Source organism: Meriones unguiculatus, chromosome 18 (assembly GCF_030254825.1).
Source record: "Meriones unguiculatus strain TT.TT164.6M chromosome 18, Bangor_MerUng_6.1, whole genome shotgun sequence".
Classification (NCBI taxonomy): domain Eukaryota; kingdom Metazoa; phylum Chordata; class Mammalia; order Rodentia; family Muridae; genus Meriones; species Meriones unguiculatus.
The window spans coordinates 71,865,407-71,890,797 of record NC_083365.1 but is presented as its reverse complement, the minus strand read 5'-3'; the positions used below and the strand labels follow the sequence as shown (position 1 = coordinate 71,890,797).

The following is a 25,391-nucleotide window of genomic DNA, read 5'->3' as shown; positions in this document are numbered from 1 at the left end:
CTTGTAGCACCAGCTCTAGGAAATCCAGTGCCTTCTTCTGGTCTCCATGGGTGCGTGGATGAGCAGACACGTATTCACACACACATAAACATACACTTGAAACAGACAAAAATAAGCTCTTTAAAGTATAAGTTATAGCTAACAGTGTAAGCTGTGTCTAAGTGGATTTAGAAAGGAAAGGAAACTTTACACCAAATGTTCAAGCAAGCCAATTCAATTTCTGAGACTGTTGGCTTCGGTGCCCTTGCCGTGTCCTATGTCCATTATCTCATAAGCTCCAAATTCCTACTCTATCAAATGGGCACATGTATTACCCAGCACAGCTGTGGCAGAAGAGAAGGGTAAGGGGCGTCAAGAGTAACGTATGAAAGACTGGGGGCTACAAGCAAGGAGCAGAGCACACGGTGGACAAGTGTAAGAAAGTGAGCAGGAGCACGCTGCAAATGTCCTACCAAAAATAACAGCTCCAAGGACTCAGGGCCATAGGAGGTCTAATCTTCTTTCCTCCCCCTCTCCCTGGCTCCTTTCCTAGCTTGGAAGTGACCTCTTTCTTAGTAAACTGTCTGTGTTTATACTGCTATCTGAATGTCCTTGATCCGATTCTCTGTTGCAGGATACAAGAACCCAGAAATCCAGGCTGCAGTGTGGGGAGCCCTTTCCCCGCCAGTAACACAGCCCTTGATGCCAGACGGTCATCCAACTCACTCAAGTGGGTGTTACCATTTTCTACAGACTTACATTAAAATTGGGTCAGCAGCTGACACACCTTCAGCCAAAGGAAGGGCTGACCTAAGACCCAAGTACCCGAACCCCAGGCCTTGGACTGGTCATTCAAGTTTCTGATACCCAAACAAACAACAACCCCAGGATTGATTTCTCCCAGAACACCTCACTAACAAGGAAAAAAAAAAAGTAGAAAAATGTTTACAACCTCAACTCTCCCTTGACCTAACTCCCACTCACATACCTATGACATCACCTTTTCCTTATTTTTTAAGGCTTTGGTGACACACACTACAGATGTCTGGGTTAAAATCCTGACTCTCGGGGGTCAGCAACAAAGCCCTTCTGTTCCTTGTTGTTATTTTGTATTATTCTTTTAAGATTTTAAAAAATATTTTTCGCACAGGTGTGTTTGTCTACATGAGTGTTTGTGAATGTTGGGTGCAGGTATCCAAGCTGCCCAGAGCTGGAGTTATGGGCGGTCATGAGCTGCTTGACGACAGAGCTGGAGCTCTCAAGGGTCCTCTGGAAGAGCCAGAACTTCTCTTTACCTGCTGAGCCATCTCTCCAGCCCTTAATTCAGGCTTTTATTTATTTATTTATTTATTTATTTTGGTCTGGTTTTTGTTTTGGGGGTCTCATGGAACCCAGGGTAGCCTCAATCTCACTAGATAGCCAAGGATGACCTTAAACTTCTGATCCTCCTGCTTCTACCTCCCCAATACTAGGATTACAAGTGTGGGGCATCACACCACGTTTAGCGAGTGCTGGGGATGGCACTCAGGGCTTCCTGCATGCTAACCAAGTGCTCTGCCATCATCCAAGCCCATCTCCAGCTTCTAAAGACTCTCTTCTGAAGGTTTGGGGGTTGTTCATATCACCAGCTCTCTACAAATAGTTCCCTTAAGCTCAGAGAAGGTCTCCAGGTTCAAATATTTGCATCACCACCAAGTTTTGGAAGCAAAACTCCCCCCACCCCCATCTCTGCACCAGAAGTGGGGGCATGCAGAAATGTTCAGGCCAAGTCATCCGATAAACAGGAAGGCCTGCTGTGTTTCACTGTTCTGGGAAGGCACAGTCCCATGGCCCCAGCAGAGAACCAAGCAGGGAGAGCTCAAGTGCATGTCAGACTGGCTAGATAAGAGTTCCAGTTTCTGAGTGACTCTCAGATCACTCCCACCAGAAATAACAGTCCAAAGAGCAAGTAATGCTGACAAGCCAGCCTCTTCCAAAGAGGAGAAAACTTGGGGACAAAATTTCCCTTCCTGACTAAGACCTCTGGCCTAAGGATCCAGCAAGATAAAAGTTCTTCTCTTTATCTCTGAACTTGTCCCTTTCCAAAGGAACTTTCACCTGTCTTGGATGACCTAATTTGTCCCTCTTATCACCCAGCTAGTTATCCACGATACCTTGTTTATAGCCTGAAGTCACCGAAATGATGTACCAGACCTTTCAATGTCACAGACCACAGATTTCCTAATCACCAAGAAGAGACATATCCCCACACACCCGGATGAGCACCAAAGCCCTTATTTAGCTACCAATTTTTTAGCCTCAGTGAACTTAGGATTTTCACTTCTCAGGCCAGAAGGCCCAGGTTCCCCTGAGACCCGGACTCACTCAGGAATATGATGGTCTGTTTCCTAGCTGTCCGGCTCTCCTCACTCTCTGACTTCCTCAGCTGCAGCTGTGGCCCCGTGCCTGGCAGAGAGCACTTCTTGCTCCTCATTAGCACTTTCATCATATTCCAACACATGAAAGCCACAGACACCAGGACCACCAGGTAAACGGCGAAGGCTCCAAAGATGCTGGACTGGAAGACAACCCAGCGGCTGGAGAGGTTTGTGCAGATGGACATATTGGAGCTCTCAGGTTGCTCGTGGTGGCGGGTGCGAGAGAGGTTGCAGTTGAGTCCTTTGTGGGTGGGCACAGTCACCAGCGGGTACTCGATACCCATGGCAAAGAGCAAGGGCAGCGCCACCAGGGCGGAGGTGACCCACACAAAGCCGATCAGCAGTTTCACCTGACAAGGTCCAGACACGGCCTTGTACCTGAAGGGATGGCAAATGGCAATGTAGCGCTCAAAGCTGAGGGTCAGCACGTGCAGCAGCGTGGCGTAGCTGCACGTCTCGAAGAGGAACGTGTGGAGCTTACAGGACAGCGCGTAGCTGGGCGTGGTCAGGGGGTTCCAAATGATGCTGTAGAATTCCATGGGCATGCCAATCAAAAAGACCAAGATATCTGAGCAGGCCAAACTGACCATGTGATCTGTCACCTCCTTCTGCAAATAGCCCTTTTTCTGCAATACCTGCGTAACCCGGATGGTGACGCTGTTGCCCAAGATGCCCACCACGAAGATGACCAGGTACACCAAGATGAGGGTGATTTTGATCCAAGTGGCCACCTCAAATTCAGGGACCTGGCTGTGATCGATGACACGGGAGCAGACCTTGCTGGAGCTACTGGAGGAAGCCATGAGGACGAGAGATCCCGACCACCACCGGGTCCACAAATGTCTCCACTTCCCTTTCTTCCGCCTCCAGAGGAAGCCCCACAACTCACCAGCCTGGGCGCAGCACTTTCTGCCACCGGAGTTGGCTGCCTAAGGGTGACTTAGTTTTTCGGCTCTGCCATTGAAACTTCCTGGAATTATTCACCCTGGCGGCGGCAGTGGGTGGCGGTGGGATTTGGAGTTGCGGCTGGGGGTGAGGAGGGACCATTCAGGGGAAGGAGGCTCAGACCTTCCCAAGCAACTCTGAATGAGACCCGCAGTATTCTCCTTGGCTGTGGATCCTCTCCCTTCCAGGTCCCTGGCACTGGCCTCCCCGGCTGCCTTCCAGGAGGGAAGCTAAGAAGTCTCCCACGGGTCAATCATTAACCAGAGCTCTTTCTGCTCAGCAGCCTGCTTTAGGACCAGCCCAACCGCAGGGTCTGACTCAATACAGAGATTGTGGCAGGAAAAGGAACAGCACCTCCCTCCTCACTCTAGCAGCAGGGTCCAGGCCAGCCTTTGAGGTTCCTTTCTACTGGAGTAGGTGTGGCGTGTGGGAAGCTGGAGGCCACTCCTGGCCTTAAAGAGGGACAAACTTTGAGTCACTAGACCGGTCTCCACTGGTTCAGATGTCTGAGGTGTCGCAGGACTAGTTTGGCTGTGGCTTGCTCCGGAGGATCTTCTCCCAATAGTGCCCAAATAATGGAATTCCCAGGTATTTGCAGTGAATTACTAGCTTGAAGTCAGCCCCTACCAGGCTAATAAGATCCTTTTTGATGTCTGGTTTGTCTCCAAGCCTTCCAGCTTATAACAGTGAGAGCTGTTGCCTCACCATCCTGTCCAGGGACCGGAAGAGCTGTGGTTGTTTGGAGCCATTCTCTCCCTAAAAGTGGAACTCCCCACGAGCGGAGAATGCGGATGGATGCGAAGGGTGCCTGTGTTCCAGCTGCCAGGTTAGGGAAGCACATCCTTCAAGGGAAGCTGTTTTCCAGATTTGCGGGCCACAGCAGGAGCCTGCCAGCTCTCACAGAGGCTCACTGTTTAAAAAAGGGTGGAGGGATTCTAACGGGCAGTTTCAGCCTTTCAGTGTAAAAATTCTACCTAACTCTAAAATCGAAAATGATGGTGGGCGCAAAAGAGAAGGTAGCATGTGTGCGTTGAGGGACAACCGGTCAAAAGGTTTGCAGACATTGCTAGGTGGAGCGGTTGGAGCGGTGGGAGGGTCGCCCTAAGCTGAGCACTACTGTTCTGAATAAATCGCTTTTTGAGTCCCTGCCTGTCCTGACAACAGCTTTTCCTTGTTGCCTTGATCAACATTTTAAAGACAAAAGGCTGAGTACCCATGAGTCACAAAATCACTTTCTTGGTTTTCTTTTGTCTCTGTTTTGTTGAGAAATGGTTTCATGTAGCCCAGGCTGGTCTCCAACTCCATGTAGGCCAGGAGTACCTTAAACTCCTGACCTTCTGCTTCCCCCTTCCAAGTGCTGGGATTACAGGCAAGAACCACCACCTTGGTTCATAAGGTGTTGAGACCTAGGGCTTCATGCTAGACAGACCCTCGACCAACTAAGCCACGTCCTCTGCCCTATGAGTAAAATCTTAAGGAGCAGTCCAGTTCGCAGAGACGGGAGGGAACCTGCGAAGGGCAACTCACAGAGACAAGGAGGAGATCAAAGTGCACCACGGGGAGCGGGTTTGCAGTTGTGTAGGGCGGGCGGACCTAATCTAACCTAAGGCAGCAGGACTTGCATTACCAGTACTTTAGGCTCAGTAAGAAGGATACTAAATTGACTACAGGTGCAAAACAAACACACAGTCACTCTGGAGGAGACAAGGAATCAAGAGATCTGTTCGCTGTGCATTTTAGCTTGTTCTGTGTTGCCATGGAAAAAGACTCCAAGTAAAAGCAACTTGAGGCAGAAGGGGTTTATTTGATTTCCACTGCAAGGTCAGCTACGGAGGGAAGCCAGGGTAGGAACTGAAACAGAAAGCATGGAGCAATGCTGCTTGCTAGCTTACCCACACTCGTGTTCTGGTAGGTTCTTTCTCATGCAACCCAAGACTACCTGTCTAGGGACTGGTATGACCCACCCTGGGCTGGATGACCCCATTGTAGAAGAATGAAACTAGATCCATACTAGCACCCTGCCCCAAAATCAACTCCAAGTGGATCAAAGGCCACTTTGTGCTGAATTACTAGCAGAAAACAGACATAGGTGCAGAAAGGGATTTTCTGAATACCACCCTATAGCTCCTCGGTTAGGGGTGGGTCCACACTGACCTTTCTCCCATAGAGGTTGGAATGCTGACTGACTGGATTCTCAGCAGGGCTTGTTCGAGTAACATCCCTGAACAAAGCAGTGGTGAACTCATGACTGCAATAGCCTAGTCATGTCTAGAAGGCAGCATTTTGTGACACTCCTCCGCATTCTCTGGCTCTTACATTCTTTCCAGTCTGTCTTCCTCCATGTTCCTTTAGCCTTTGGCACATTGATGTAGATCTTCCATTTAGGAATGATCACTCAACAATCATTTATTCTCAGCACTTGACCACTTACAAGTCACTGTCATTTTGTTGTGTTAAGATTTATTTTATTTTAAAAAGTGTGTGTGTGGGTGTGAGTGTGTGCTGGCATGTACGCCTGAGCATGTGAATGCACGTGCCCATTGAGTCAAGCAGAGAACATTAGATCCTCTGGAGCTGGAGTTAGAGTTAGTTGTGCGGCTCCCAACTTGGTGCTAAGAACTCAGGTCTTCTGCAAGGGCAGTGCACACTCTTAACTACTGAGCCATCATTAGCCACCCAGTGCTATAGGATTCTGCGGCAGTAAAATGGTAATTTTCCCAAAGGGTTTATTTGACAGTCGAGGGGCAAGAGCATGTAAACTGAAGGACAGCATAAAACAAAAGTTGCTAATGCAGAAAACAAACCCATTTATAATAGCATTAAAAAGCATGAAATAGCACTGAAGAGATGGCTCAGATGATTAAGTGCTTGCCTTGCAAGCATAAAGAACTGAGTTCGATCCCCAGCAACCACAGTAAAGTCAGGCATGGGACTGGAGAGATCAATCAGAGGATAAAAGTGTGTAGTGCTTTTGTATTTGTGCTCTTGTGAAGTTCAGTTCCCAGGACCCACACCAAGAGTTTTGAAACCATCCAAGCTCCAGCTCCATGGATTCCAAAGTCCTCTTCTGGCTTTAGAGAGCACCTGCACTCGTTTGCACACACCCAGCAGTGGCAAACACTTGTAATCTCAGCACTGAGGCAGAGACAAGCAGATTCTGGGGGCTCACTGGCCAGCCAGCCCAGCCAGCCTCGCATACTTGAAGAGTTCCAATACAACGAGAGATTGCTGTCTCAAGATAAGCAAGATGGGTGGCTGCTAAGAAATGACACTGGCAGTTGACCTCAGCCCTTCACACAGAAACACACACACACACACACACACACACACACACACACACGAAAAGAAAAGATGAAATGCAAATAAATTAACCAAGAATGTGAAATGCTTGCACACTGGAAAACATAAAATGTTGATGAGAGAAACTGAAGATGATACAATTTTAGTTCCTATTTGCGGATTGGAAGAATTAACATAGTAAAAGCAGATTCTATCCACAGTTGCATACAGATTCAGCATAACCCCTGTTGAAATTCTAGTGGTGTGTATATTCACAGAAAAAAAAATAAATCAAGAATTCATATGGAAACTACTGAAGACCTTGAATAACCAAAATCAATCTTGACAAAGAAAAAGCTGGATGCACTACAGCTCCTGTTCAAATTATGTTAAAGGCTGTGGTAATTGAAGCTGTTTCTATCTGTCTGTCTATCTATCTATCTGTCTATCTATCAGGGATGGGGGGACTAAAATACAAACCAAACACACATACACACACATACACAGAGAAAGAATACAAACAGACATAGACCAGTTGACTAAAACAGAAAATCCAACATAAACCCAAGCATATACAGCCAAGTAATTTTTGATAAGGCAACTCAGAAAACACGATCTAGGAAGGATAGTCTTTGCAGTATGTGGAAGAAGAAGTGGACATCCGCTTGCAAAAGCATGCACTGGGGCCTTGACCTTTAACACTGAGCACAAAATTTAAGCATGTCACCCAAAAGCTGGAGAGACAGCTCGCCAGGCCCTACACTGTAACTCCAGCTCCAGGGGCTGTAACATCCTCCTCTAGTATTAGAGAGCACCATATACATATAACATACATATAGCATGCACACATGTATGCATACACACATAAGCAAAACAAAAATAAATCTTAAAAAAAAAAACAAAACAAGCCTCCACATAATTGTAAGAAGCTGCAAGTCTCCTAGAAGAAGGAGGAGACTGACCTTGGTAAAAGTTTATTTTTTTAGATATCATACCAAATGTCCAGGCAACAAAGCAAAGGTAAACACATAGGATTATAGAAAATGGAAAAGAAGGGGTGTACCTTAGATTAGGAGAAAATGTTCTCAAGCCATAAACTAACCATTGGTATCCAAGATGCATCGGGAACGACAGCAGAACAGTGAAGAAACAAGCCAAAATCCCACAAGTAACCCCACTTTAAAATGGGCAAAACTCCTCTAATAGCTGGAACCAAGCCAGGGGGCCACTCTCTCTACTCGAAGGCCCCATGTATCTCTTCTGTGATTGTAAGGATTACCAATTTTACAATCAAAATCAGCCCCCATAGGAAGATTTAGTATAATTTATGTTTTTCTCTATTGTGTGTGTATGTAGATGTTCATGAGTTCCTACATGTGGATGTGGGCTTGCATGTGCCACAGAGTGTGTGGAGGTCAGAGGACAACTCCAGGTCTCAGGCCACACCTTTGTTTGAAGGTCTCTTCATCATTTTTCTACTGCGTGTGCTAAGCTAACTGGCCTATAAGCTTCCGGGGATTCTCCTGTCTCCTCCTCCCATCTCTCTGTGGAAATGTTGGATCATACATGTGCATGCCCTTCACTGGGCTTTTACATGGGTTCTGGGTATTCAAACTCAGGTCCTGAGACCTGCACAGCTATGTTTTTTACCCACTAACCCATCTCCCCAGTCCTCTTCCTCTACTTTTAAAATAATCTTTACTCCCTTGAGAAAATATTAACAGTTTGATATGTATGAGAAAATAAAGTCTCTCATGAGTCCTCCTCTCAGACTTCCTTCTAAATAAATTCTCCTTTGTACAAACAGAAAATGCAACAAAGAATGAAGGACACACACACACAAACACACACACACAAAATTCAAAACTCAAGTGACAACTTGTCCTCATCTTTTTGACCTAGACACAATCTGAGCCTCATCGCTAGCCTTTACATGGACGGGAGACAGACCTTGCAGAGACGAGCACAGCTGTGTAGAGAAACAACCAGGAGGCTCACGTCTGCGCCTGAGAACATTGTATTCAGTCTGGGCCCAGGAGCCCTGGCAGGTGAAATCAGCATTCCCTGCTATTTGCTGTTGTGCTTTCGATGCGAAATGCCCCCGCCCCATCGGCTCCTGTGTTTAAATAATTGGTCAGTGGCTGATGGCACCGGTTGGGAAGGTTGTAGAGCCTTTAGGAGGCGCAGCCTCTTTGGAGGAAGTCAGTTCCTGGAGTCTAGTCTTGAGATTTTTATGACTTGGTCTCATTTTCTGTTCACTGTGCTTCCCAACTGGAGATGTAATGTGACCCTCTGGCCTTTTACTCTTGCCATCATGCTGGATGGCATGATGGAATATATCCCCTTAAACAGTGAGACAAAACAAACCATTCCTTATTTAAATTTGTTTGTCAGGTATTTTGTCTTAACAATGAGAAAAGGAACTAATACACATATCATGCGGTCTTGAGCTGTTGGGTAATAAGCCTAGAGTCATTGAGATGTTCTCCTGACAAACTTAATGCTCAGGTTGTCACAAATGTATCCCATCATGAGCCATTTTATTATCACCTGCTCAAGGGCTCTAGAACTTGTGAACTTGAACTAGCTAAGAGAGAGGAGAGAAACATGTCTGGGCTGGTTAGGTTTGCCATCGTTACAGGATTGAGCAGGCAAGATGCATGGATTTATTTCAGTGTAATAAGGACATGACAGCAAAGTCTTGATAAGTTAGAAAGGACAAGAGTAAAAGTGATTCTAAAACATGGTTGGTATCACTGTTACTCTCATGGGCTTCCTGGAAATGATGGGCCCACACATAAGAAAGACCACAGAGAGAGAGATTCAGAAACTACATGATCCATTCCTAAAGGGAAAAGAAGGAACTTTTTTAGGAAGACACTCAAGATCCTTAAAATCCTGCTGTCTTAGTTAGCTCTAATTGTCAACTTTACACATTCACCCTAAAGTCATGGGAGAAGAAAGACCCTATTGAGGAACTGCCTGGATCAGACTGACCTATAGGCATTCTGTGGGGGTTGTCTTGATTATAAGTCGATGCAGGAGGACTGAGTCCACTGTGGGTGGCACCAGCATGGGCTGAGTAGTCATGGTCTATTTAAGAAAGCCAGCTGACTGTGAGTGTGAGCAAGCCAGTAAGTAGCATCCTTCATGGTTTCTGCTTCCCAATCTTACCTTGAGTTCCTGCACTGACTTCCATCAATGATAGACTGTGACCTGGCATGATATGCCTAATAAACGCTTTCATCTTATAAAATGAAGTAAATCTTTCCCTCCCCTAAGTTGGTTTTGGTCATAGTGTTCTAAATCCTGTGTGTTAGCAACAGAGAGGAAACTAGAATAGTCTGTGATGCTTGATGCATGGAACATGGAAGAATGATGCTAAAATTCCTTCCTTCCTTTCTGCCTTCCTTCTTTTCTTTCTTTTTTTCTTCCTTCTTTCATTTTGTTTTTTCATTTTTTTTTAAGACAGAGTCTTACTGCGTAGACCAGGCTGGCTTAGGACTATGTAGCAAAGGTTGTTCTCAAACTCACATTCTTCCTGCCTCATTCTTTAAAATTCTGAGATTATGGGATGAGCCACTTCCTGCTCCTAGTTTGCTTTCTTCATGATACGAATTGTGGGGTTTCTGAACCATCACCAACCGTGCAGCTGCCCAGAGGTCACCGTACCGGGAAGAGGATGCAGTCAGACCTTATAGCTATCTCAGTCAGCCTACAGCTCTGTGAGTGAACACCTTCAAACCTCTAGGCAGATGAATGAGCCTTCGGGTAACAGCTCCCATCCTTCACTCCTCCCCAGGTGATGCCAAGAGAACCAAAATGACCTCATCTTGCTGAGCCCTGTGTGAATTTCAGATTCTTGATCAAAATAGATGTGTTCATGTTTTGAGGAAACATACATTGGGGTACCCTTTATGTATCCTTAATAACTGATCCCAACACTATACTCAAAAGAGAGGGTTCTTGTTGTTGTTGTTGTTGGGTTTTTTTTTTTCCTGAACTCCAATTCTCTTGTATATTGTATCCAGGAAGAATGATGTCCTACCTTCATCATGAAATGTATGTGTTCTCCATATGTTCACTTTTCAGTCATTTAACAAACACTTGTGAAACACCGAGTTGCAAGACTATTACAAAGACATCTCCTTCTAGATGGAATCTCACCATCTAGAGCAGCTGTTCTCAACCTGTGAGTCACAACCCCTTTTGGGGTTAAGTAGCCCTTTTTCAGGGGTCACCTAAGACCACCCTACATATCAGATATTTACTTTACAATTCATAACAGTAGCAAATTTGCAGTTAGGAAGTAGCAATGAAGATAATGTTATGGTTGGGCCACCACAACATGAGGAACTGTACTAAAGGCTCTTAGCATTAGGAAGGTTGAGAACCACTGGCCTAGACAAACATGGAAATCACTGAACTGGTATACTGGTATTATTAGAGGGATAGTGTCCAGTTCCACACACTCTTCAGTCCTCTTACAAATCCTATCTGGTCCATAACGGCTTTTCAGCACAGCCCAAATAATTCTCCTCTCCCAATACCAAAAATTGGGTAGCACATAAAAGTCATACAGCGAGAGCTGACTATCCACATCACTTCCCAACTGCATGTTCAGTGACTTCATCTCCCTTTCTCTCCCTCTCTGTTTCTCCCTCTTCGTCCCCCTTTACCTCCTTTTTAAAACAGGGCCACACCATGTAGTTCTGGCTGGCTTGAAACTTGCTATGTAGACCAAAGTGGCCTCAAACTCACAGAGATCTTGCTGGCTTTGTCTCCCAAGAGCTGGATTAAAGCCATGTGCCATTCACTACATTTGACCTACATTAATTTCTTGAAATTGACCGCCTAAAAGTATTTACCTCAGAAATTGTGCAAGGGCTGCACTGAGGCTTTCTACCTTATTCTTTTTCTACTTGCAGAGCTATTTTCTGTTTTCTAAATATTTTATTAGCGTATATAACTATAGATAGTATTTCATGACATTTTCATATACATATACTATATTTTAATCATCCTCACCCCTTAACACCCTCTCTTGTACTTTTCACACCCACTGACCCTCTTCTTCTTTTCAGCTAGTCTTCATTATACTTTCATGTTTTGTTTTTTGTTTTTTGTAAATCAATAAGGTTAGTTGATATTGCTTATGGGAGCATTGCTGACCTACCAGTGGTTACACCGCTGAAGAAAATATCTCTCCCACCTGTTAGGTGTACACAGATCCTCAAGAAAGGAATGGAGTGTGAGACCTTAGGACCCCACCCCACGGGAACCATGAAGAGTGAGATCTTAAACATCGGACATCACGTTTCTAAAGATGTCATTCACCTGGTATCGGTGAATGGCTAACTTGAGTGATAGATGATGTTTTAGCAAAAAAATAAAATAACCAATTTGTGTGTCCTTCCCTCTTAGCGTTCCTTAGTTGCCTATAGTTCTTATGCAGAGGTATAGTGAGGATCCCCACCCCCCACCATCTACATTAGCATGTCCATTGCTATTGTCGATGTGGAGTTCCTGTTTAGTCAGTCATTCTGGTGAGACCTTATGGGTGTAGCTTCTGACTTTACTAGGAAACACAATCTCACAGCTAACTTTAATCAATTACCCAATGCCAAATTGTCAGTCCTTAGACATGCATACAAGTAACATTATACAGACTGAGCAGGTTGCATTTAGGATTACATATTCATATATAAATATGTAAATATAATATATAAATGTATATTTATACATACATGTAACAACAATTAATGAAATAAGAGGCCATAAACTTGGAAGAGAACAAGAAGGAAATAAAGGGTATATGGGGGGTTTGGAAAGGAGAAAAGAAACAGAGAAATTATGTAATTATAATCTTAAACAATTAAAAAAAACAATTTTAAATGAAAATTACCCAAATATGGTATGACAAATAAAGACAGAAAATACAAAGTAAATAATCAAGCAAGATAAAAACAACCAGTTGTATATTTCCAAATAACTAAAAGAAAGGATTTTAAATGCTCTTGCCACAAAGAATTGTTAAGTATTTGCTACTGAACTGCATTCTGATTAGCCCAACTTGATAATCCAAAACATGTTGAAAGATCCTGAGGTACCCTGCACAATTATTAGTTGTCAGAAAGAAAGTAAAACTTTGAAAAATAGATCTTCCGGGACTGCAGCTCTTTTAGGAAATAATTGGCTGTGTTGGTAGAATGCCGATAAGGGCTCCCTAGGCTGCGGAGAACGCTACTGGCTGGGAGTCACTTGGCTCCGTTCTGGACAGTTTGCTGGCTGCTGGAGCCTCTGCATCTGCATGACTCCGGCAAGCCTGCCAAGGTGGTTTGGAGATAAGCTTAAGCAATGCTAGGAGATTCTGGACCCAGAGACTGCAGAGCACTCATTGCTGAGACTCGGCTGTGGTGACTAGAGTGAGCGCTGAGGGAAACACAGGGCAGTCCCACCAGCTCACCTGCCGGGGAAGAAGAGGCGCGTCACATTTCTGGAAGAGAATAACATTTCCCATCTTGTGGGCTGAATTTGTCCATACCGAAAGAGGTGTGGACCGCTGCCCTTGTTAGTCTTAACTGTCCACTTCACAGAGCCTAGAGTCATCTGAAAGTGGAGCTCCAGTCAAAGGCTAGCTAGGTCAGACTAGCCTACGAGCACATCTGTGGGGAATTGTCTTGATGGTTAATGCACGTAGGAGGCCTAGTCCATGGTGGGCGGTGCCATTCCCTGGGCAGGTGTTCCTGGGCCTTGAAAGAAAGCAGGGTGTGAATGAGCTAGTGAGAGAGACAGCAAGAGAGCCATGTGTCTGCCTCAAGTTCCTGCTTGAGTTGCTGCCTTGACTTCTCTCAGTGCTGGATTGTGACCTGTAAAATGAAATTAATCCTTTCCTACCATAAATTGCTTTTGGTCATAGTGTCTTATCATAGCAACAGAAAGGAAACTGGAGTAACATCCTACCTCCATCCAACACCAAAACAGCCTTATTTAGACCTAGAAGTCTTTGCACATAACGGAGTTTAAGTTGAAATGATCAGAGTGGATCCTAATGCAGCATGACTAGCATTCTTGCATCAAAAAGAGACAGTGACTAGAGCAAAAGCCAAGGGAGACAAACACAGGGACAGTAACAAGTGCAAGTGGCAGGCTGGATCTGGCCCAGGGGCTGTATGTAGCTTGGCAGCCCCACAAGCAAGATTCTTCCCTTAAGTAATGTGTGTCCATAGGTTGGAGACCTGTTTCCCTGTGGATTCTTCTCCAGTGATTGACAGAAAAAGCTGACTTCTCTCAGAGAGGGCAGGGGGGAGGGAGAGAGAGCTGCTTCACCCAAGGTCAGAGTGCCTTCTGAGGGCATCCTAGGTCAGGGACTGGCAGGGCATGGTGATTTGGAGTGACATGGAGACTTCACACTGGCCCTGCTTCTCTCATTAACCAACCAGATGGGGATATCTTACCAGATGACTTGGTGCACTTTATAATTCTGTCCTTCTCCAGCTAACTTTGTCCTATGATCTTAAAAATGTTCATTCAATAACCGAATCAGGAATGTGTGATAGTTCAACTGGACTCTCAGCTTGAGTGGACTGAGATGTTTTGGCTCTGGATGTACCTGTGAGGGTGTGTCCAGAGATTACTGAGCGAAGTAGGCTGTGATCTGCAAAACCATCCCAAGGGCTGAGGGCCCAGAAAGAACAAAAGGGGAAGAGAGACACAGGAGCACAGAAATGTTCTCCTTCCCACCATCTCTCTCTCTCTCTCTCTCTCTCTCTGTGTGTGTGTGTGTGTGTATGTGTGTGTGTGTGTGTCCTCTCAAGAGCACATGTACACACATGTGTCTTTCTTTCCCTATCTCACTTGTACCTGGTGGCCATGCTGTGAACTGCTTTTTCTGCCTCACACACCTTCCTTGCAAGGATGGACTGAAATCTTTGAATCTGTGAGCCAAAATGAAATCTTTCTCCTTTGTTTCACTTGGGTATTTTTGTCACAGTAAAGAACTAACACAGAAAGGACCCTCCGAGTCCCATCGAAAATGTTCCCAGTCCCAAGCCATACATTGCTTTCTCCCCTGCGTTCCTTTATTCTTTTATTGTTCTGTTCAAGTTTTGATTTTTTTTAAATGAGAGCTGTATTAAATTAACTGTATTAGTTAATTTTCTGTTATTGTGATGAATACCCAGACAGAAGACAATTTAGAGAAGTACTTTATTTTGGCTAACAGTTCAGTTATCCATTGTGATGGAGACGACTTCACAGCCAGAACATGAGGCTATCCTGGCAGTCAAGCAGCAGAGTGGCCGCATTCCATCCTCAAACAAGAAACAAAGAGAAAAAACAGGAAGAGTCAGGAGGTGAAAGCTCAAACCCTGCCTCCTGTTGATTCACTTCCTCAAGCAAGTCTCTACCTGCTAAACATTGTATAACCTTCCCAAACTGCACCTCGGGTGGGGAACAAATGTTCAGACACAGAAACCTGGGCTGGGCATTGCATATTCAAACCAAAGCAGGTGCTGCATCAAAACATAAAATAAGATTGCTGGGAGTTTTTTTTTTGTATTACTTTGTCCAAGTTGCAGCACCCTTCTTCAACGGAAGACTATGGGGCTTCACAAAAGTCAAGAACTCCTACATCTCACCTGACTCCGGAAGTTCTAAGATTCCTAAGGTCCCCATGTGGTTATAAAACCAGTGAACAACAGAAGTGGAGAAAGGCCTTTTTCATTAGTCAAACAGCTTACACACACTGCAGGGAGCTCTCAGACTATAGCTTTTCATGAGTCATCCGTCTTGCTGGGGCCTTCTTGATGATGCAGCTGTCTTTCGAGTCACTCATGTAACCTCAAACTCACCAACTCACTAGTCTACACGCGGGTGGAATCATTTCTTCAGTCTGTCATTGGTTCCCGCCTAGGGTAAATACATATTTCTTTCATCCCCCAACTACAGAAGAAGCATCTTGCTCAGGGGTGTGTGCTGGAGAATGGAGGGAGCTGACAGAGGAAGTCTTTGGGTCGCCATTGACACTGTCTGTTCCCTGACTCTTTATCTGCTGGTCATAATTGTTAATAAGGAAGCTCCCAAGCATTCATTTGCTAACTTTGCTCCTAACTGTAGGAATAAATTGCTCCAATTTGATGTGGCTAGATTCTACAGGGTGCCAGTGGGCATACTTGCCATTCTTGGCAGACTCCCATGGAACTCTGTGACAATATGCCTTGTCAGCAAATCCTATCTTGCCTTGCTTTGCAAGGTAGCCTGCCCGTTCACCCATGCTCAGCTGAAATGAAGATGATGCTGACAACTTTGATGTGAAAAGTCACAGCTGGAGCAAGGGCTCTGGGAAGAGTCAGTGGGACAACGTGGAGACAACAGGGTTTTGACATCGATGGTCATTGGCATGAACCCACCACAAACTGTCTTTAATACTTTCAATCACTGTAACGAGTTATGTCCTATGTTGGTTAGGTGGTTGTGGTGGTGGTGGAGGTTTTTTCATTTGTTTTCTTTTTTTGTCAATTTTCTCAGTGGAGGGTCTTTCTAAGATTTGTCTGTAGTCATTTTATTGATGACCTCCTGATTCAATGAGAGATCCATTCTCAAAAAGTAACATAAACAGTGAGTAAAGAAGCCTTTTCTGGCCTCAATACATACATGTACTCCTGTGAATACACACATACAGACATGCACACTCACACTCACACACACACACACACACACAACTATTTTGGTTTCTTAAACAGTGACGAGTAGAGCTGATAAGATGGCTTCTCTACTGTCCGTCCACTGCTTACTTTGTAATTTCATATACAGAGATGGCACCATGGCACATCCAGGTGGTTAAAACCACAGTCTGTAGCTGGGAAGAGGCAACGGGGGTAAGTAGGCACTGAAGAGGGGGCAGTCAGTGCTGGGGTCGACCCGATGGCAGCTGAGTCTTACTTTTCTTTTCTTCAGAAGAATCTGAAATTTTTAATTTTGTGTTCTCCCAACAGAGCATTTCAACAGCTTCCAACCATCCTCGGGGCCACACTTCCCCTTTACCAACTATACCACCATTTCCAAGGCCTCATCTACTCTGGGGTGTCCCAGAGCCCCAAACCAAGCCCACATTTTTTTATGTATACTTTTAAAATTAGCAATAAAATCAATCATTTCTGATATGGTTTGATTTGGCAAAGTAGAACTTCTCAACAAAAGTAATTAGTGTTAAATCTTCAGTGTATCAGAGAAAAATGGTGCTAATGAGGAATAGATGTTATAATGAAGGTCAAAGGTATCATTCCAATTGCAGGTTTTTGCCAAGGGCTGGAAATAGGGTATCTGAATTATGTTGCAAATTGGGAGTTGGCAAAATGAAACCTTGGTAACTGTGAGTAACATGTAACCCAGGCTGGAAGAAATTTTTATCTTTTCTCTCAACTTTCTCCCTTCATGGGTACAGGCTGGAACACAAAGGCAACTTTCAGGTTTTTAAGCTATCTAAAATATTAATTTTAAAAATCTCATAAAAGATAGTCTCCACTTAATAAACTGGAAGAAGTGGGTATTTGGGGCTTATCCGAGGAAGGTGCTCTGTTCTTCTTTGTATATCCAGTATGGAGAGGAATACCATTCCTTTCCATCAGTCAATAAGTCTGAGCAAAACAAACACAAGGAGAATATGCTTGTCCTATAGCTGTCTCCTCCTGACTTAAACAGCCTGTTCAGGACTGAAGCTTGTTAGGACTCTGGGAGGAAACAAACTCACAGTTATAAGGAATTCAATAAAACCCACGGATCTCAGGAAGTACCTGAAACTTAACAAGACTCACAGGCTCCTTCTCAAAGTAATATAAACAGTGACAACTGGTGGGAAATGATCTCTTCTGACAATCCGAGCTGCTTGTAAGTGCATAGGGAGCTCTAGCGATGCAGCTTCAGGCAAGGGATGCAGATTTCAAGAGTTGCCGCCCTTGAAGGAATAGCTTTTCGTTGATGTCACTACCTTGGAGTCACACTCGCTTTTGTAAGTAACTCCTAACTCATATTCCTAGAGGTATCCCTAAGAAATTCACCAGTTCGCTAATCTAGATTTGGGTGGAATTGTTTGGCTTGTCACATCAGCGTCACATCTAGGGCGAACAGTCCTTTAATCGTGTTTTCCCAGGAAAAGTCACACAGTACATTTCTGTCATGTTTCTCAAAGTCACATTCACACTGTCAATTCAGGGAATGGACGTTCATATGAATTGTATTTGCCACACCGTTAGTTAAAGGCAGACAGCTCCAGTCCCTATACTGATATGCACTGTTGATGGCAGAAAGAAGAAATCTGTGGCTCCCAGGTCCTGCCTACCCAACTCCTGAACTCACACCTGTAGTCTGAGTCTTCTAGTTCCACACATGAGCATTACAGCCCAGAAAGAGTCTTCTTTCCACAAGCTCCCCTGTCAGTTGTGTGAATGAAGTAAGAATTTCAGAATTTACAGCAGGGATACTGCTTAGGGTGACCATAGGGCCCCAATGACAAGAACTTTCACAGGGAGGCTCTTCTCTACTAATGAGCACTTGAACTCTTGTTTTGTTTGTGAGAAGAAACTGACCATGTGTGGAAGCTCCAGAAATAGGTGAACTCTGTTCACTTCCTGACTGGTTGATTCTTTTGTTCTGAGGTCACTGATATGGGAAGGGACTCTACAAGGATGTCATCCTCAGGTGTCACTAACCACAATACATTTCCTTGTCTGAATCTTATTCAAAACTGAGAACACCATAGAAGTACCAAATACATCTCTTCCCCTACTGCTATGCTCTTGGTTTAGTCACTAGGAACTGGCCCTACACTGTGGCCATCTAGTTCCAATTCCTTGACTACAATGCCTCATTTGTTTATATTATACTCTCAACAATGGCCACATAGCCATTATCATTAGGTAATGTTAATAGAATAACAGAGGAAATATGGCCACCTTCTCCAGCAAGAAATCTGTTTTCCAATCAAGATGGAGAAGTGAGAAGATAAAACAAGACTGTCAAGGATGCTCCTTTGATGACCACCATGTCAGAGGCTAACCACACAAGTCTTTAAAGCATCAGCCAGCATTCCTACAAGAGAATCAGAAGGAAGCAAGATGGTGTGAAGAAAGCTTAAGGAATCCCTTCATGGAGATTTGGTAATTAAAGTCAGCACTCAAATCAGGGCTCAGCCAGGACTAATGATAAGGCTTTCTTTCCTCCATCTCTTCTAGTATGGCAAATGCCAATATGGTCCCCCAGCCCTTCCTAATTACAAAGGGCCCTAAGTAGCAAAAAGAGGAGGTGAATCAGTCTAGAATGAACCATAGATGTGATCAAAGGGGTTTTCCATTTTTCCCTAAGCAAGAAAGAACTATCTTGCATGTCTTAAAGGACTTTGGAGTGAGGGAAGGAACAGGAAAGACCTCAGAGTATTGGAAACTGGAATTCAAACATAAAGAGGCTGTTTAGCTCTGGGGAGCTAAGAATAAATACGACTCAACTCTAGGAATACAGGATAGGCACAGGGGGAGAACAAAAATAGCACCCAGAAGCTGACCCACAGGCAGTTAGAACATGTTTTCCATTAGGTTGAGGCTAAGCCAGTGGTCATGTAACTGGAATACCATAATCCCTTACAGATGCCAATGAGCAGAGTCAGAAGGTGAGTCCTCAAAACTGCTTTATTGGAGATCTGGCTATCTGAGAATACAGTAAAACAATATCCCCACGAGTCTGTCTTGCAGCGTTTCATCTCCAGCAGATTATATAGGTAGAAGAGGAAGGGAAGGGAGAGAGCTTAGGCTCACCCATCTGGTCAGTCGGTCAGCACATTTCTGAGACTTGTGAGGTCTGTCCCTCTCACTATCACTCCTTGCACCCTTCCTTCATTCTCTGGCTGTCTGGGATTAAGCACTTCTTGAAATGCTGAGACTAGTTAGTTCCAGCTGGTATCAACCTTGTATTCCTCCAGGGGAATGTGAGGTGGGAAAGGGTGAACCCAGAGCAAACCAACCATGGATGCTGAGCACGTGCAGAGCTGGTAATAACATCCATGTGCTGATTCTTTGCCACAATGCAGGGCACAATTGCATCTCTCTAACAAAATCTGAAACACTCCTAGTCACCCGCCCTGTCACTCCAAACCAGGAAGGCAAGATAAAGCAGAACGTCATGGAGAAAAGCAGCTGGCACTGGGAAGCATCTGACAGTGTGTGGAGTCTCCAGGGCTAGATGTAGGGAAGTTGGGGCTGTGGTTGAGCTGCTGAAGTTCTTAATTCCAGGCCATTGTCACCGTTCTGAGGCAATGCAGAAGGCAAGCAGAAGCCGATCAGCCCGGCTTTCAATGCAAAGGGTCAGCTGATTCACTGATGTTTTAACAGTAAACACTACGGCTTCTGTGATGCTGGCATTACAGACCTGGTGGCTGTCTCTGTCTCAGAGAACAAAAGTAAAGGCGAACATTTGGTTGGCTTCTGCTTGACTTTCTATGACCTGTGACTTCTCTCTGCAAGAATCCTGGTAAGGTATCCTTGCAATCCCTTGGTATCTGATCAAGTTTCAGCCCCTAACATGGCAGGAAAAAGGTAGTGTCAAGATTAACGTGTTGAATTAGAGATTGGAAGCTTGATAACATTTAACTGTCTTCCAGAGTTCAGTTCCCAGCACCCATGTTAGCCCATAACCACCTGTAACTCTAACTCCAAGTAATCCTACACACTCCTCTGGCCTCCCCAGGCACTGCACACATGCCTCTCACACACATAAATATAAACACAAAAGTCTTTAAAAAACCTAACATGTCAAAGAAACTAGTTGAAAGAGGATTGGACACCCTTCCTGACTTGTTACATATAACAAACAGATCATGTGTTTAAGAAAGGCCTGTGATATAGAAACAGGAGAGAAGGTGGGTGCTATATAATGATACAAAGTCAGAAAACTCCTGCTGTAGCACTTTTGAACATATGCCCATCTCCCTGCTCTCTGGAGTGTCTTTCTAAAACAAAACAACAGCATAGATGTAAGGTCATCTTCTTGAATTTCTATTATGCTGGGGTGTCCAGGGCTGCTCGCCTCTGGATGGCTGGGTTCTGTAGATGCCATATTGCTCTGCCTTTTGTTGGTTGAGCTTTTACACTGACCTCTACCCATTGGGCTGTTTTAGGTGTTGGCTGTTAGTTTCTGTGCTTCCGGGAGTCCTGAGGTAGGGAGAATCTCCTTGGAAGGAAGATGATTTTTCCTGAAGGAGGCCTACTTTGCTTTTTGGGTATGGTCACTGTATAGCCAGTGTTTCTCAGGAATTGCCACTGCTCACCTCAGGCGTATAGACCTGAGCAGTAGCTGTGGTCTTTGTTAGTCAGGGGGGCTCTCCTCTCACCCGTAGAAGTCCTCAAGACAGTTGCCCTGCGGCTGGGTTTCTCGTTCTGAATTTAGTGAGCTGCTGCTGTTGTTATACTGTTTTCCAGGTACAGCCCTCTTGAAGAACCTGCTGATTCCCTAGCTGTGGGGTTTTCTCCCAACAGGGAAACTCAGTCTGGTACCTTGGGGCACACAGTTCTGTCTGGGAAGGTGAGAGGAGTGCCCAGCAAGTCTCTGGGCCAGAGGCTGAGTGCTCCACTCTGGGCCAGGAGATTGTGCGCCCAAGTTTGAGATGGCTCCTCGGGGCGCCGCTCTGGTCTGGTGGCTGTGCACTCCGGTCTGGGATGGTGTCTGGGGGAACCGCTATGGTCTGGAGGCTGTGCACCCTGGTCTGTGATGGTGGCTGAGGGCGCCGCTCTGGTCTGGAGGCTGTGCACTCCTCTCAAAGCTGGCAACTGAGGGCTCCACTCTGGTCTGGAGGCTAGGCGCCTCACTCTGGGCCAGAAGCTGTGTGTCCCTGTCTGGGATGGCAACTGGCAACACCCTTCAAAATAGCCACAAAAGACTTAAAGTACCTTGGTATAACCCTAACCAAGCAAGTCAAAGACTTGTATGAAAAAAAATTTTCAGTCTCTGAAGAAAGAATTAGAAGAAGATATGAGAAGATGGAAAGATCTCCCATGCTCATGGCTTGGCAGGATTAACATAGTAAAAATGGCCATACTGCCAAAAGCAATCTGCAGATTCAATGTAATTCCCATCAAATTCCCAACACAATTCTTTACAGACCTGGAAAGAAAAATTCTCAACTTCATATGGAATAACAGGAAACCCAGAATTGCTAAAACAATCCTCTACAATAAAAGATCTTCTGGAGGTATCTCTATCCCTGATCTCAAGCTGTACTATAGAGCAACAGTAATAAAAACTGCATGGTACTGGCATAGAAACAGACTGGTGGATCAATGGAACCGAATAGAAGACCCAGAAATAAACCCACACACTTATGGACACCTGATCTTTGACTAAGATGCCAAAATCATACAATGGAAAAGAGATAGCATCTTCAACAAATGGTGCCAGTCTAACTGGATGTCTACATGTAGAAAAATGCAAATTAATCCATACTTATCACCCTGCACAAAACTTAAGTCCAGCTGGATCAAAGACCTCCACATAAAACCAGACACATTGAATCGGTTAGAAAAAAAAGTGGGGAAGACCCTAGAACTCATTGGCACAGGAGACAACTTCCTGAACAGAACACCGACAGCACAGGCTCTAAGAGCAACAATCAATAAATGGGACCTCATGAAACTGAAAAGCTTCTGCAAAGCAAAGGACACCATCATCAAAACAAAGCGACTGCCTACAGATTGGGAAAGAATCGTCACCAACCCTTTATCTGACAGAGGACTCATACCCAGTATATATGAAGAACTAAAGAAGTTGAAAAGCAACAAATCAAGTAATCCAATTAAAAAATGGGGAACAGAGCTAAACAGAGAATTCTTGATAGAGGAATATCAAATGGCAGAGAAACACTTAAAGAAATGTGCAATGTCATTAGCCATCAGGGAAATACAAATCAAAACGATCCTGAGATTTCACCTTACACCCATCAGAATGGCCAAGATCAAATCCTCAAGTGACAACACATGCTGGAGAGGTTGTGGAGAAAGGGGAACCCTCCTCCACTGCTGGTGGGAATGTAAACTTGTACAACCACTCTGGAAATCAATCTGGCGCTTTCTCAGACAACTAGGAATAGCGCTTCCTCAAGATCCAGCCATAACACTCCTAGGCATATATCCAAAAGATTCTCAAGTACACAATAAGGACATTTGCTCAACCATGTTTGTAGAAGCTAATTTGTAATAGCCAGAAGCTGGAGACAATCCAGATGCCCCTCAACTGAAGAATGGATGCAGAAATTGTGGTATATCTACACAATGGAATATTACTCAGCAATGAAAAACAAGGAAATTATGAAATTTGCAGGTGAATGGTGGGATCTGGAAAGGATCATCCTGAGTGAGCTATCCCAGAAGCAGAAAGACACACACAGTATGTACTCACTCATATAGACATATAATCTAAGATAAATCTACTAAAATCTGTACATCTTAAGATACTAATCAAGAGAGAGGATCCTGACTAAAACGTTCAATCCCCACTTCAAAAGGCAAAGAGGATGGACACCAGAAGAAGGAGAAAACAGGAAACAAGTTAGGACCCTCCCACAGAGGGCCTCTGAAAGGGTCTGCCTTGCAGACTATCAAAGCAGATGTTGAGACTTATGGCCAAACTTTGGGCTGAATGCAGGGAATCTTATGAAAGAAGTGGGAAATATTAGTAAGAGCTGGAGAGGACAGGAACTCCACAGGGAGAGCAACAGAACCAAAAAAAAATTGAGCACAGGGATCTTTCCTGAGACTCATACTCCAACCAAGTACCATGCATGGAGATAACCTAGAACCCCTGCACAGATGTAGCCCATGGCAGTTCAGTGTCCAAGTAGGTTCCATAGTAATGGGAACAGGGACTGCTTCTGACATGAACTGATTGGCCTGCTCTTTGATTACCTCCCCCTGAGGGGAGAGCAGCCTTACCAGGCCACAGAAGATGACAATGCAGCCACTCCTGATGAGACCTAACAGACCAGGATCAGAAGGAAGAAAAAGAAACCCTCCCCTACCAGTGGACTTGGGGAGGGGAGTGTATTGAGAAGGGGGAGGAAGGGAAGGATTGGGAAGGGAGAAGGGAGGGAACTAGAGGGGGGGATACAAAGTAAATAAAGTATAATTAAAACAACAACAAAATCTCTATTTCTATTATTGTACAAAGTTATTTCTATTATCCTACTAAGGATGTGTGCCTAGTACAATTCTTTGTTCCAAGAAACAAGGACCCCAAAAGTTCAAGCGGTGCTCTTCATATTCAGAGCCATGCTTAAGACACTCTCCTGAGTGCCTGCGTTCTCTGTTTATCTTTATAAGAATCCTCTTACCTTTCGTGTGTCTCCAGTCATTTTTCAACCTCTGACCTCTTTATTCTGATCCCTGGGTATAAATCCTCAGGTCTCTGCTGTGTTTGGAGTTAGCTCAACCTCTCCCCTCTATTACAATAAAGTCAACTGCCCTTACAGCAGTGTGGAATAAAGTCTTTCCATATTACCCAATTCTCTTCTTTCTCCCTCCACATCATTTCCCACCCTTTATATTCTTTCCTAAACATGTTCTTTCTTTAAGAAAACTAGTAAGTGGAACCCAGTCTCTTCATCTTCCATTCAAGTAGTAGAATGAGGCTGGAATCCAGATGAATAAATAGGGTGGTTGCCTTGCAAGCACAAGAGCCTGAGTTCATACTCAAAACCCACATGAAAATCCAGGTGTAGTAGCACTGAACTATAATCCAAGGATGGCAAGATGAGAGGTAAAGACAGGAGCTCACTGGCCAGCTGGCTTAGCCTACATGGCGAAGTTTCAGGTCAGTGGAGGACCCTATATCAAAGAAAATGTGGAGGGTACCCAAGGCAGACATCTGAGGTTGCCCTCAGACCACATGCACATATGCACACATGGACACACATGACCATGTAAGGGATTGTGAGTATGCACTGCTCCATCAGAGGACTCAAATTCCATCCCCAGTGCCCAGGCTGGCTGTGCACAACCACCTGTAACCCCAGCTCCAGAGAATCTAATGCCTTCTTCCGGTCTTTGTATATATTTGCACCCGTACACACACACACACACACACACACACACACACACACACACACGTGCACGCCTACGCATGCACACACACACTTAAAAATAAAAATAAATCTTTTTAAAAATAGTTTAATGACCACCATACTTTCCAGAGACCCCCTTCCGCAAATGTTCAGTCTGTCTCTTCTGCTGAGGATTTGACAGCTTTGCTGATTAACGCAAATGGTAGTAACTACGGAGAATGTCATTTGGAAGTTAAATGGAAAAGCCAATTGTGCATTATGAATCTGAAATTACTTTCATTGGGATGCTCCGGAATGGAATTATCAAGGCTTTCTTTAATTAATTTGGTAGAGAAGTTTATTGTGTGGAGCTTCTGGGATCATGCGCGAGCTCTGATAAGAAAGGCAGACGGCTGCCATTTGAGGGCTTAAACTCCTGAGCTTTGTGGTCTAGAGAAGTGTCCCGCACATACCTGGCAACTCACAAATATGCTCCATTGCAGGTGCCAGGAGAAAGAAAGGCCAGGGACGCCTCTCGCCTTCCTGTCCATCACCTGCAAATGAGACTACTGTGAGGTCCATTGAATGTGAATGCCAGCAGGCTTTGTCAGCGTACCAAAGGAGTTGGAGATTCCAGAAAGCAACTGAATAATAAAGGAATTCAGTAATATGAAAGGGACTCAATACTGTGAAAG

The 25,391-nt window shown here is 44.6% G+C and overlaps 1 protein-coding gene across 1 annotated transcript in view; it reads right to left on the bottom strand.

Moving 5' to 3' along the window:
• Gpr39 (G protein-coupled receptor 39) overlaps nucleotides 1-3,637 on the bottom strand; it is a 191,261-nt gene extending 187,624 nt beyond the window's left edge. Inside the window, exon 1 of the mRNA XM_021640296.2 lies at nucleotides 2,344-3,637. Within this exon, the coding sequence (XP_021495971.2) occupies nucleotides 2,344-3,199 (856 nt within the window). The 5' untranslated portion in view covers nucleotides 3,200-3,637. The remainder of the gene's footprint in view (nucleotides 1-2,343) is intronic.
• Between the last annotated feature and the right edge of the window lie 21,754 nt (nucleotides 3,638-25,391).